Consider the following 14,113-nt stretch of genomic DNA (forward strand, 5'->3'; position numbering starts at 1 on the left):
TAAATTCGACCTGGAGGCGCAAGGGCGCCGGCCGCAGGCTGCACCTGCCTTTCGGAGGAAGCCGCGGCGGGCGGGAGCCCAGCGCCGGCTTCAGTCTGGGGCCCTCAGAGGTTGGCTTCATCCAGGACGGGACTTTTTTTTTTTTGTTTTTTTAGACGGCAGAGTGAATATCCTTTCAAGGGATCTGAAGGGTGAAACTAATCAGGAAGGAGAGGAATTATTAGCCAAGCCGGGACGGGATAAAACCGGGAACTACAGGAAGTTGAAGGAAGACCAAATGCTAGGTGTACCTTCCTGTAGACACGTCAGAAACAAAGCGGGGGGGTTAAGGCAAGAATGTTGTCTGAGTGCTCTGGGGATTAGACCAACGCGAGTCCTCAAGCCGGCTTGGAGACCGCCTACAGCCCTGAAAATACCACGGTCCGTTTTTTAAAAATCGAGTCCTCCTGGAGGTGAGGTGGGGGTCGAGGGAAGCAGGGAGCCGGCAAAACAATTTCTTTCCAGTGAGTAGACAAAACACGGCCCACGGGGGGCGTCTTCGGTTCCGAACACTGACCTGCTGACCCCCGCTGACCAGGTGTAGACAGCCTCAAGTCCTAATATTCCCATTGTCCTAACTTCCCATTTGCCTCGGATTTCATGCCCGTTCACTGTGTGCTACAGTCAATTAGTGAGTACTTAGCACCGCATTAGCAGGCAGAACCCAGAGGGACACCCTTGCTGAGGAGGCAGCTCTGGAGGAAGGGGAGGAGGGTTGCACCTGCAATTCTCCAGGGATGGAAAATTAGTTAACAGGGACTAACCTTTCCCTCCGTTTGTTAAAAAGACTGCTTTGATCCTCTTGTTTTGGTCAGCAAGGATGGATATTTGGTGGATTTCTCTGGCTGGGAAGCTAGTCTCCTCCAAATTGAAGAGTTGTGGTTGGGGAGGGTTGGTGGCCTTCGATGGAGGGTCCTTGTATCATTGCTTTCATTTAGGGAAATTTATCAGGATTAGAGCCGAGAAGCTTCGGAATGCATAGAAACTCGGAGCCAGTTTAGCTGTTGACAGGGTGAAAGGAATAATACCACCTACTTTGGGAAGCAAGGTTGGAAACGGACGGACTGGACCAGCAGTTTGTGGTGGTAGAACCAGACACTGGGGTTGGAGATGGTGGGGGCGGGAGGGGGAAGGGTTCAAGTTTACTTTTGTAATGATTTTCTGCCTTTTTTCCCCTCTTAGAATGAGTGTTAACAAGGCCCACGGCACAGATGTGAGCAAACAAACAGGGTCTACTGCTTTTAGTAAAATCCCATCGTGGCTTACATGTCTGCCTTCATTCTCATTCTCTTTCTCTTCTTCCTTTCTTCCCTTCCCCAGTTCTTCCTTCCTTCTTTTGTGAGGTCTCTGGTACGCGCATGAATTCACAGCACAGGGGGTTTATCGGGGGTTGACTCTCTGACCGGCTGCAGGGTGGTGGGATCCCTTACCTTCTTTTTCGTAGTGTTTGGAGGCAGGGTAGTTTCTGGGTCCAGAGCCAAAGCCTCCTTGCAGCTGGGCTATTGTTGTTTGTGGTAGGGAAAAGTCACCTGAAACAGAGGCTGCTGTGAGATGAGATTTTACCTTTTTTCAGGTCCTAAGCTCTATAGGAGCCCTGATCAAAATGGAGCACAAATCAACCATTGTGAGGCACTACTGTTGGAAGTAGGTGGACAGGTTGGGTTTAATTGGCAAAATTAGAATTGATTCTCCCTTGGAAAATGTACTTCGGGTGAACTGTATGAACGGCGGATTGGAAAATCATCTTGGGAGGCAAATCTAAATCCTGTTGTTATTTTGGTGGATTTCTTTTCTCAGATTTCCTCACCCTCCCCCCTGCCCTCCCTCCGACAGTCTGGGGCTAGCCACAGATGTTTTACTGTGGTATCTCACCCCCAAATGCCTTTAAAGTATAATTTACTTTAATTATAATGTTAGAGGGTTAAGGGATTGGTTCTGGGAATGGCTTAACAGAGACAAAACTTGCAGCCAAATTAATTGAAAGTTTCTTGTTATGAGGGAGAGATTGCCAAACATATGGAATACCGCTCCGGAATGAGACATCAGAAAAATACATTGTGGAGATTTAGCAATGACTAAATGTGAAGATGGAGTGGAAATAGAGATGTGCCTACAGCGTTTCCGTAGACTGCCAGTCATGGTTTAATGGGCTTTTTCTGTTTTATTTGCAATTACTGAGAATATCCAATATCCTACTGAAGAATATTATTTCTGTGTCAATATCTAATTTAGAACATAATCCCACACCTGCAGATACATGTCTACATTATGTATTTTATTTACTACAGGACTGCTTCTATTAAAATGTGATCCACATTCAGCCTTAAAATGGTAACATCGAGATTGTCTCCAGGATACTTCTTGAATCTGATGTTTATATATTGAAGAGGTTACTGTTTTCTGAGCTGCCTGAGCAGAAAAAGAACAAAAGAGGTAGTCAAAGGGACCCCAAACCACCAAAGGAAACAAATAGGACCTGGGTGGGGGAAGGATTTTGAAGGAGTGGAGGGAAAAATTAGGTATGATCATTTCTGATATGAGAAGGCTTTTCTGACTTTTTTCTAGTTGTTAGTCATTTGTCCACACACACACACATACACACACACACACACACACACACGGAAAAACTAGAAATGAGATGAACCATTTGAAGGTTGATGTATTTTTTAAGTATATAAGCAAATATAATTATAATACAGAATATGATTTACCTTAAATGCAATACCAGGTTTTTTTTTTTTATTAAGGTTTTCTCAGGATTGTTGTGGCTCTAAGTTCACTGCCATCACAAAATACTACAATGTCCAATGCACCTTTGCTTCTTAAGTTTTGAAGAATTAATATTGGAATTTTATGCTTCAGTTGTGTTGTTTATGAGATAATTCTTACTAAGTTATGAAGAAATGTATAAAATATTTGGGAAATTTATGTTATGGTCTCTTTAACATGCATGGGTCAGAATAGGGGAAAATATGAAAAAAAAAAAGGAAGCTATAAATTGTTCAGTAAAAACAAATTGTCCTTAATAGGAGGATGGGAAATAAAGAGCCAGGACAGTGGGGGAGGGGGCGGGGGGGGGGAGCCCAGACACACAGAGTCATGATTTGTCACATAAAACTGCATCCTGGACCTCCTGTTCGTGGATTGCATAGATGAATTAATCCTCGGTTCCTTCCACCACAATTGTCAGGTGATTTAAAAGGGGAGTTGGGACCAGAAAACAGGATTCTCCTGTCAGTGGTGGTGGTGGCAACTTTGAATTGAAAAGCTTTATTTTTGAAATGTGTGTCCAGTACTAGAACTTTTAATTAATTTAATTTTAACTCTACCACTGTTAGAATTCTTAGAGTTGGAGATTCCAGAAGCTGGCCTTGAGTTTTGGCAGGCATGGTCCCATGCCTGGTATGTCCTGTGGTCATATGTCGATACACTTTAGAATTAGTCACTCCCAGACTCAATCAATAAGCCCCCACAGAGCGGATTTTCCCTAACCTGCCTTTTTAAAACCATCTTGCTTCTTACTCTGGGAACCTTAGATAATGGGCAGCAATGCTTACCATTCATTGACTGTTGTTTTCTCCCCCTTATATGTGGGGAAGGAATGGAGAATTCTAAGAAAAACAGCATTTTTGCACAGTATTTCACTTGTATGTGTGTTTTCTTTAAGTCCCATTTGGCTTCTCTTTTTCAGTTTTAAGTCAGTAAAGAAACTTAACAAATATAAACAAAATCATGTATTTTTGGAAACATATATCGGCCAAATGTTATTTAAGATGAGCTCAAAAACCACTCACTTCTGGAGTTTGGAGCAAAAGGGTTTGGAGCGAAAGCCACTGGCTTTTGTGTTAGAAGCCTTGGTCTTCAGTCAGCTCCAGAACCTGTCCCAGACTAAAAGAAGCCTCTAGCCTCAGTTTGTGTCCCCACAGTTTTTGTCCCCAGCTGTGTCCCTTTAGGGAAGCTCTTTCAAGTGTAGATGCTCACTTTTACTGGGTTTCTGGGAAGAGTAAATGCGCAAGCAGATTTGCAAGTACTTGACAAAGTTCAGAGCTGGGGCAGTCTTAAAGACCAGGATGTTCCCAACTGGCAGATGGTGCTGCCCTCACTGGCTGGAGTGCTCCTGGGTGTCCCAAGAGGGGCCGAGCCTACTGGGAGTGTCCCGGGATCTGCGGACCGGGAGCCCCAGAAGCGTCTCCCACAGACGCTGGCCCCCTATCCTGAAAGAAGCCGGGGACACCTTGGCATGAGCATGAGGGTGTTAAGTCAGATTGTGAAACAAAAAGAGGGGCTCTGTCCAAAGGGCAGTCAAAAAGTCTCGTGGGACTCCAAGGTGGAACATCAAAGTCCAAATTTTAAGAAATATTAATCTGATCTGGGGGCATGGTTAAATGAACAACATTATTCCTAATAGCACACAATAAATTAGTTTTAAAATATTAAGATATTCATCAGCATTATGGTTCCAATAGAACTATCTGAAATTCCAATTCATTTTCCCGGAAAGATGCACTTTCTTCAATACATTTTAGAAGTTATTGTCAAGTGTGGTTTTCTAGCCTTAGTCTCTTTGGTGGAAAAAATGGTTTTCCTCGGCTTGTTGTTCTTTCGTGATGAGAGATAGAAAACACCATTTTTCAAAGAATTAAAATCGATCAAACAAACACACGCAAACCGTCTCCAAAATGTTTCAGGGTGGCCCCTGGTTCCTTGAGAGCAGTTTCTTGGAAATGAAGAAACGTGAGTGGGGAATAAAAATGCACAATACTTTTTATATGTCATGGGGAGGGGGAGTTGTAGGGGGGCAATTTGGTCCACCACAGACCACATCAGGCCTTTCGGCTCCCCTGCTTCCCAGTTTTCTAAAACTTCACTAAGGGAGGAATTTGGGGATTTAAAATGGAATCCATCTTCGGATGGGCCACTCTGAAAAATAAGCCCGTCATGCCCATGCCACAGGACTTTAGGTGATTTGCGGGCTGGGCATCATGTTATGGGTTTTATGAGCTGCCTTCATGAAGAAGTAGATTAAGGTTATGGGCAAAGAAAAGGTTTTTAGCCATTTCTTATCAAATAAGAAATAGTCACTTTTCCATTGGGCATTTAGATATCTCCAAGAAAAACACTCGAATCCTCAGTTGTTAATTTGAACTCAATCCACTCTTACCTGCATACATTACGGCAGAAGTGGAGTGAGCTCAGCTGGTTGGGGGTCCTAGCTTCCCTGTTCTCACCATTGACATATGGGGAGGGCACCAAGGTCTGGCAAATTTGCCCTCGTTTTATGGAGAAGAGAGTCTGCCAGATTTCTTTATGCCAAATAGACTTAACCTTGTAATGTTGCATTATCTGCTATTTATACTCTGAGATTATGTTGATTAGAAAGGGGTATACATCTTCCAGATGCTTTAGAACTAAGGGGATGGAGGAGAGTTTTGAGTGTTTTGTGTGTGGGGAGGGTATTGATGGAGGGGGAGATTATATTGAGAAATAATGAAACATGAAATAATTTTAATGTACTTTAAGTATATAAATTCATCTTGTTGGCAACTGGCCATGGGAGAATGGAAAAGGGAGCTGCCATTGAGCTTGGACAATGGTATTATGGGGCCAGGTGTTTTATACTCATTCTCTGATGTGATCACACAGCAACCCTGAGAGACTGTGTTATCATCTCTGTTTTCCAGGTCAGGAAACTGGGGCTCAAAGACTGTAAACAGTTTGTCCAAGATCATATATATGGTAGACTCCGATCTGAACCCAGGTCTAGCAGACTGTGATCTGGGATTTATTATAAACAGTTTGGCAGACCCAAAGATTTGAAGATCTAAACTCCAAGCAGAACTGAAAACTTTCAAATTCTCCCAAGAGCTTTCTAAAAGAATAGTTGAACAAAACGTTTCCATTTCGCCCTAGCTTCCTGTATCACTCAATGCCCGCTTTCCTCACGGCCTCGAGGTTGGACAGCTCCCTTATTCAGAGATGGCTTCCTTTCCATAGACAGAGCTCGACTTCGGAAGAATTGGCTTTTTTCCAGAACGGCGATGCCTCAGCCTGTGTGTGAGGAAGCGTGTGTGTGCAGGTTTATGTGTATGTGTGACTCTGTGTAAGTACTGTGGTGTATGTGTGCTTGTGTACCCGCGAGTGTGTGTGTTAAAAGTGTGTGTCTAAGTATATGCAACGATGTGTATGTCTGTGCGTCTATGTGAATGTGGTATGTGTGAGTGCCTTTGTGTATGTCTCAGGGTGTATCTTTGTTCATTTGTGGTTGTGTGTGTTTCTCTATGTGTGTTAGGACGCATATGTGTGTTTGTGTCATGTGTGTCTGTGCGTATACTGTTAAGTAGGTGCGAATATGTGTGTATATCTGACTATGTGCATATGTGTTTATGTGAGTGTGGGTGCAGGTGTCTGCATGGCGAGCAAGTGTGTCAAGGCAAGTCTGCTTGTCTATACAGCTGCTCTGCCTGTGTTTAGGTCTGTGCTTTGAGCCATGTCACTCTGTAGGACTGAGAGAAGATTCTGGGCCTCACCGGTGGGGAGTGTATTGTACTGTGTGATCCAGCATCTCCCCGGATTTCTTGGCTGTTCCACGGGCTTTGCTGTCTTTTCATGACCAAGCTTCCTCTCCGCAGAGTCCCAGCAGAGAGCATCACCAAAGAACACTTGTGTGTGGATAAGATAAAAATTTTCATTTAAAATGAGATGACTCTTCATAATCAGGAACTGAGTTTATAGATTAAATTTTGTCTTAGTGACTCCAAGGGCCTGCTTAAATACCAGTTTTGAAGGTGGAATTTTGTGATGTCAAACACCGCATAAAAAGTACGTCGAATTTACTGGGGATTTGGAAATCTTCTGGCTCCTTGGAAATTTTGGTTACAACTTAATTTCTGGTACGAGACCTACATAATCTCTGTCCTGTTCAGGCTCTCTGAATTTAAAAATAATAATTTATTGTAGGTTTTAAAAAAGGCTCGTGTTGTTGCTCCTGGAAAAATTTCTAGATAGCTTACATTTCACACTAATCAAAATAATTACATGGAGTGCTGTCACCTGAAGTGTGGGATCTGAGTTCACAAGTCTCCACCCCCTCACAGGCAGGGATGAATCTGAACTTGACAGATGCCATCAACAAGCTGGCACCTTGCAGCTGGGTGGAGGGGATCAGCAGGACAGGGGCTCCTACTTCCCACCCTCGGGGCATTCGGTGTCCGTCCCATACAACACATGCATCCTCTGTCCAAAGGATCTAAATCTATGTCTCAAACATTTCCATCTGCCCAATTGTTAAGAAGCAACAGAGGCCGGCGGCTCATCTACTCCCTTGTCACTGGACACAGAGCAGCTTTGAGACTACCTCTCTGCCTCCATTTCCCCTCCATAAAATGACAGGGTAGAGCCAGCCAGGTGAGGCATGTCCAGATCCCTCCCGCTCTCAGGTTGGGTTTAGCCAACCTTAAGCATAGGCTCCTGGTTCAAATCCCCGTTACCCCATTGTGGGACTTGGGGCACTTTGCTTCACCTCTCCAAGGCTCAGTTTTGTCATCTGTGAAATGGGGATAACAACACCTTCCTCACCAATTTGTACAGATTATTGACGTAATATACACCCAGGACCTGGCAGAGTTCACAACAGGCTCTTGATGTCTGGTTTTACCATTACTGGTATATTATGGATCTCTTAAATCATTTCTTGGTTACTTTTGTTTTTAAAAATGCCACTCCCCTCTCAAAATCTACATTGGAATACAGCGTGAGACGTTTTTTTTGTTTGTGTTTTTGTTTTGTTTTTTAACTTAAAAATCACCTTGGTTTGGCCCTCACATTTTTGCCAAACTCGAGGACCCCAGTTTGGCCCCAAGGCCGCTGAGAACCCCCAGTTTGGGCAGCACAGATGGACTCAGCAGGGAGCATCCCTGCAAGCCAGAGGCTGAGATGGCTTGTCTGTCTGCTTTTAGTGTTGTTCCTAAACGTGATGTTGTCTCCGTTTCCAAGCCTCTAAAACTCCCCTGCCCGCCCTTCCCTGCATACATTAGCCTTAATGTATTCTCTCTTGAATACTCATCATATTAAGGCTCCCGGTAGATACCTAGCTCGAAATAAATTTTATGAGCACACATCCTCGCCCTCATCCCCATGCATTTGCGGCCGGCAGGAGAAATACAGCCGTATCTTTCCTGGAGGCAAGGCCAGACAACAATTAGGTGGGAATCGACGCCCTCTGGCCGCGGAGCCGGGCGGGGTGCGGGAGGGAGCCGGCGGGCGCACTCCCCGCGCCCAGAGGACGGTTCTCCGTCCGGGTTCTCCTAGGGTTCATTCGCGGGCACCGGCGGGGTACCCGGCCCTCGGACTCAGCCGTTCGCTCACACAAAGATGCCCCTAGCGGGCCGTGTCCCCGCGTCCCCGATGGCCCCGGGCGGCGGTGCTCAGCGGGCAGACGGTTGCACACGGTCTGGGACCTGGGACGGGCTGGTGGGCACGGGTTCCTGCCGATCTGCGAGCCACTTCCGTGCGCGAGGGCCTCGGTCTTCTCTCCCCTCGCGTGCAAAATGGTGCCAGAGCAGTGCTCCTCCACACACAACGCCTTCCTCCAGCCCCTGGCTTGGCGGCTGCAGCGGCTCCGAACGCCAACGCGCGGGCAGGAGAAACCGCGCCCGCGCGCTGCGTGAGCGCCTTTGCACGAGTCGTCCCCCCTCCCCCACCCCTCGCAGGCTGGCCTTGTCACACGGCGGGAGCCCCTGGTCATGCACCCCTCGCTCCTCAGTCTCCTCTCTGCTTATCCAGATGTCTCCACTGCTAAGGCCCCCTGCTCCTGGACTTCTTCCTGTTGCTCCAGGGACGCCAGTCCTGATGGTCCCGGAGAGAGGCAGGGGTGTCCTTGTAGTGGGAGGAGCACCTCCCTGTCTTGTGGACACAATCTGAGCCTCCACAGGAGCGTGGGGACATCTGTGCAGCGATTCTCCATCAATGAGATCAAGCGCATGAACGTGGGTCCCTAACTTTCCTTCCCCTCAGCCACAGCAGCACCACACACAACACACACTTACTGCAATTATCTCCTAGTAACAGCAAACCTTTATTGAGCACCAACTGGATACTGGCCCTGTCCTACAGTATTGATTCACTTACTCTTCATAACAATCCTCCCAGGGACTTCTGTCATCATCACCCCCACCCCTCCTTGTTACAGATGAGAGAACCGGGCAGAGAGAGGCCAAGTAATTTGTGGAAGGTTAAAAAGCAGAGCCAGGGTTCAAACTCAGGCAGGCTGGCTCCAGAATCCATGGTCCCACCCTGTGTCCTACCCATCCCCCCTTATTTGATGGAGATTCCTGTTGCTGTCCTGTGTGCTTAGTACCTTGCTGGGGACATCAGAACTGTTTGGTAAGTAACTTGGTAGCTGGTTGGTTGAACGTTTTCTTTGTCAAAGAGGAAAACTTCAGAGATAGAAAAAAATGCCATATGCCCTGGGACAGGTAGCAAATGTCCAGACCCATGCATCTGTGTCTCATTGTGGTTCCTGTAGTTTCCGTGGGGCATTTTGGTGTGAGAATGGGGTCAAAGGGCAAGGCATCTAGTGGGTCTGACTTTCAGGCAAATGTTGGTAGCTGCTGAGGCCAGAAAGGGGAACAGACTGGGTTTGGGGGTTACTGTGCCCAACACTGACATTTGTGTCTCTGACACGGTGATGTCATTTAGTGAATGTCCCCATAGCCTGTCAACAGGTTTGAGACACAAATGATTTAGAACTTGAGAGAGCTTTCTTTCTACATAGATGTGTTCAAACTTTGTCCCCTGTGCTTTGACGCCAGTTCCCTTACATTAATACTTTTAAATTATATCACACCGACAAAGATGATATGAATCAAGAATGTAGGATTCCGGAGAGATTTGGTTTGTTGATATTTTGGAGTGCACGGGAGAAGCAGGTGAACTGTTTCGAAGTGAGCTTCTTAGAGAGGATTTGATCCAATATTTATGTAGTGATACATATCTGTGGAGCTACTCGTGTGTACCAGGCACTGTGCTAGGCGGCTGGGATACATAGCTGCAAAAGAAACATTATTCTGGCCCCGGGAGGATCTCCCCTCCTAATAGGAAACACTGGGTGCATTGGATTTCAGTTCCCACGTGCCTCGTTGACCAGTGACCTTTGTGCAGTGCACAGCCTGCACAATTATACATGGCAGCCCTAAGGGTCTGGGTTCTGTCTTTTCCCTCCAGTGGGACATGAATCGTGAAGAACAGGAAGGCATCCACACAGGGTCTGGTCCGGTTAGCCGTGCTGTGTGGAAGGCTCACTCTGCCTTTCTCTCCTCTCCCCACAGAGATCCCTCAGTGTGCCGGCTGCAACCAGCATATCCTGGACAAGTTCATCCTGAAGGTCCTGGACAGACACTGGCACAGCTCTTGCCTCAAGTGTGCAGACTGCCAGATGCAGCTGGCGGACAGGTGCTTCTCCAGGGCCGGGAGCGTCTACTGCAAGGAAGACTTCTTCAAGTAAGCCAGAACCCAGGGTGCAGCCTCCCTCCCATGCCCTGGTCTGTATCTGCCTCTCCCCGCTGGGGGTGGGGGAGACAGCTGGCAGAGGGCTGGAGCCAAACTTCTGCAGGGGGGCCGACAAAGGATTCCGGCGAATCCTGAAGGGAATGCTCCTTCTTGGTGTTGGTTTCTTGGGCCACGTGGCTCTATCATTCCTGCCACTTTCAGGGTGGCTGCTTTGAGTTTTGCACCTCGAATCTAGAGGAGTCTTCGTGGCTGCTTCAGGGCCCCAGAGGCTTGGAAGAGTTGCTCCTGGTCGGGGTCAAGCCAGGCTCTGTTAGTGTCATCGCTTTCAATGAAAACATGATGAAGAGGCAGTTTGATGTGACAGTTAAGAGCCCAGACCCTTGACTGGGTTTGAATCTCTTATTAGCTGTGTGCTCTGGGGCAACTTACCTAACTTCTCTCTGCCTCTGGTTGCTTATCTATAAAATGCGGCTGCTAATCATAGTTCCTACCTCACTGCATTGTTATTAGCTTTGAATGGATCAATATATGTAAAGTCCGTAGGACAGTACCTGACACCTGAGTGTTAGCTTTTAAGACTGTCCTCAATTCCTTCTGGGGTTGGATCCATCAGAAAAAGTCCTGCTGGTCATGGAGAGGGGACCTTCTAGAATTTATCTTCTGTGGCATTTCGTCTGGGGCTTCTCTCCCGGAACCCGTTTCCCGGGGCACTCAGGCTGGTGCCTCAGCTCACCTGGACCAGGTGGTGACAGCAAGACCAACAACAAGAGAAGGGATGTGTCCATCGGTGACGCGGAGCCCAGGGTGGGTGGCCCACGGGGGTGCGCTGAGGGGGACGGGGCTTCTGGGGAGGCTCACCAAAGCCTGCAAACACTTGGCACAAATGAGCCAGCCTCAGAGGGGCAGCATGCCTCCTTCAGAGGTCATGTATTCTGCACAAAGGGAGGGGACATGGGGACAAATGCCAGTCCTGGATCCAGGACATGTTTCTCCCAAATCCTGCCAAGGTTGAACTTCAGAGAACAGGTGATTTGAATTTCTGAGGATTCTCAAATTTCATTAGCCCAATACGAGTTGAAAAGCACATTAAAGGTGATCTTGGTTTCCACTGGGGCTTCCTCCAAGGCTCGTGCTCAGAAGGCAACACTCATTGTCGCCGTCACACTTGGGTCAAAAATGCACCGCTCTCTCCCTTGGTGTGCGTGTGAGCATGCGCACTCACACGTGCCTGTGTGTTCATGCCTGTGCCCGTATGCTGCCTGAGGGCAGGGGCAGTAGGCGCGCAGGCACATCCAACAGATTCCTGATGGCTCCGACTCAGGGCCGGGCCTCTGGCTCTCCCTCTAGGTCTTTTCCGTGCTCTCCGTCCTCCCAGTCTTCCTTTTGCTCTCTCATCTCTGAACCTTGCCTTGCTTCCTTCATTCTGGCATTTACACAGTTCTGCTCCCTCCTCCTACATCCTTCCCCGTGGGCAACCAGAGTCATTCGTTATTCATTTCTCAGTGACATCCGGGCCAAGCCCCACGGCAGCTCTTGTAGGCCCCGCACGGAGTGAATCTCATCACGTGTGTGTTCGTGTGCGTGAACGTTGTGTGCCTGTGTGCACCTGTGAAGGTGAATGTGTGAGCAAGGAGGGGCAAGAGGACACAGTAGGCGGGGCCTGGCCTTGGGGTCGGGTCAGCTGTCCCCGCTTCCAAGTTCTGTGCACCATCTTCCTGGTTGTCCATGTACCTTTGGGAAGCCTCAGTGAGCTCCCGGGGCATGGCCTTTTTTTAAAAATGTTTATTTAACTTTGAGAGAGACAGTGTGAGGGGAGGAGGGGCAGAGAGAGAGGGAGACACAGAATCCGAAGCAGGCTCCAAGCTGTCAGCACAGAGCCTGACGCGGGGCTCGAACTCACAAACCGCGAGTTCATGACCTGAGCCGAAGTCCGACGCTTAACCGACTGAGCCACCCAGGCGCCCCAGGGGCATGGCCTTCTTGCCCAGGGTAGGTGCTGAGATGTCCCCGAGTTAGACCACTGGCTGGGGTGCAGGCAAAACCCATTAGGATCACGTCACAGGACTCTGTCACCAGAGAAGCTCCTTTGAGCTCCTGTCTGGGGTTTGGAACTTGACCTTGACTGGCTGGCTCTGAGTGTTTGGGAAAGGGAAGTGGTCGCAGCTCAGGTGTAGGTTCGGGCTTGGGAGAAGTAGTGATAAGGAAAGATGGTCCCTTCAGAAGGGACCTGGGGTGCAGGCTGGGGGAGGAGTAGCATAGGCCTATGAGTCATAAGCCCAAGACCAGAAATAACAATGACAATTACTTGCTCAGGCCAGGGCACTGACCTCTTGCCTCTGTGGCCTCCCCATGCCATGACCCTCATTTGGATCCTTCCAGGGCATTGTTCAGCAGTAACCTCATAACTCACCTCCCACTTCCTTGAGGCCACATGTCCCCCCACCACACCGGCATCCAACCTCACCACTGACCCCGGCCCCCAGCTCCTTCAGCAAGGCCCCCTCTGCCTACAGAACATTCCAGATGCGTTGTGCTATCAGAGCCTTCCACCTTGCCTCTCTTCTAGTCCTACCTCACTGCTTTCTTGGGTTCCCAATGCCCCCCAGCAGGGTGCCCCCTTTCCCAGGCAGGCCTTGACCCTGGCTATTGTGTCCTCCAGGGATGATGTCTGTCCTCTGAAGGTCTCCCCCATTCTTCCATGGCCGTGAGTCCAGCTCTTCAGCGGATGGGCATCCTGAGTTGCCTTGTTTTTGCTCACTCCTCCCGCGCCTGTTTGATCTTTCTTGTTGGCATGAGGAAAGACTTCTTAGGTATTATTTTTCTGTCCCCGGCATATGCACCTGGCCTTGTCTACAGACCATCACTGGGTTTGATCACATAGTGAATTTACAGCATGCTTGGTGACCAGTTTCTTCTGTCCCTCACATGACGTCCTGTGAATCCTGGAGGCCCAGGCTGCCTGGGAAATGCACAGGCCCATGATTCAGTCCCAGTTACTTTCTTGGTTCCATAGGACTGCCCTGCTTCATAAAATGACCCACCCTCAGGGCTGGACCCTCTTGTGAAGTAGGGGAACAGGCCACAGATTCAGTGCTGAATCCAGGTCGTTAATTCTGAGATGAAGTGCTGTGTGGAGAGAAATTTATTTTTGTTTTTAAGTTTTATTTATTCGGGGTGCCTGGGTGGCTCAGTCAGTTAAGCATCCAACTTCGGCTCAGGTCGTGATCTCACAGTTGGTGAGTTCAGGCCCCGCGTCGGGCTCTGTGCTGACAGCTTGGAGTCTGGAGCCTGCTTTGGATTCTGTGTCTCCCTCTCGCTCTTCCCCCTCCCCTGCTGACACAATGTCTCTCTCTTTCTCAAAAATAAATAAACATTAAAAAAATTTTTTTTAAGTTTTATTTATTTATTTTGAGAAAGAGAGCGCACGTGAGTGGGGGAGGTGTAGAGAGAGAGAGGGAGAGCAAGAGAATCCCAAGCAGGCTCCATGCTGTCAGTGCAGAGCCCCACACAGGGCTCGATCCTACCAACTGTGCACTTGGAAGACACTTGGATTCACACGGGCAGCCCC

At 48.3% G+C, this 14,113-nt stretch overlaps 1 protein-coding gene across 1 annotated transcript in view; it reads left to right on the forward strand.

Annotated features, from left to right (window-relative positions):
- LHX4 (LIM homeobox 4) overlaps positions 1 to 14,113 on the forward strand; it is a 41,298-nt gene that overhangs the window by 5,707 nt on the left and 21,478 nt on the right. Inside the window, exon 2 of the mRNA XM_047077357.1 lies at positions 10,365 to 10,536. Coding sequence (XP_046933313.1) covers positions 10,365 to 10,536 — 172 coding nt within the window. The remainder of the gene's footprint in view (positions 1 to 10,364; positions 10,537 to 14,113) is intronic.

Source organism: Lynx rufus, unplaced genomic scaffold (genome assembly GCF_022079265.1).
Source record: "Lynx rufus isolate CCGP_SWC_20201006 ecotype Redwood Valley unplaced genomic scaffold, mLynRuf1.p SCAF_15, whole genome shotgun sequence".
Classification (NCBI taxonomy): Eukaryota; Metazoa; Chordata; class Mammalia; order Carnivora; family Felidae; genus Lynx; species Lynx rufus.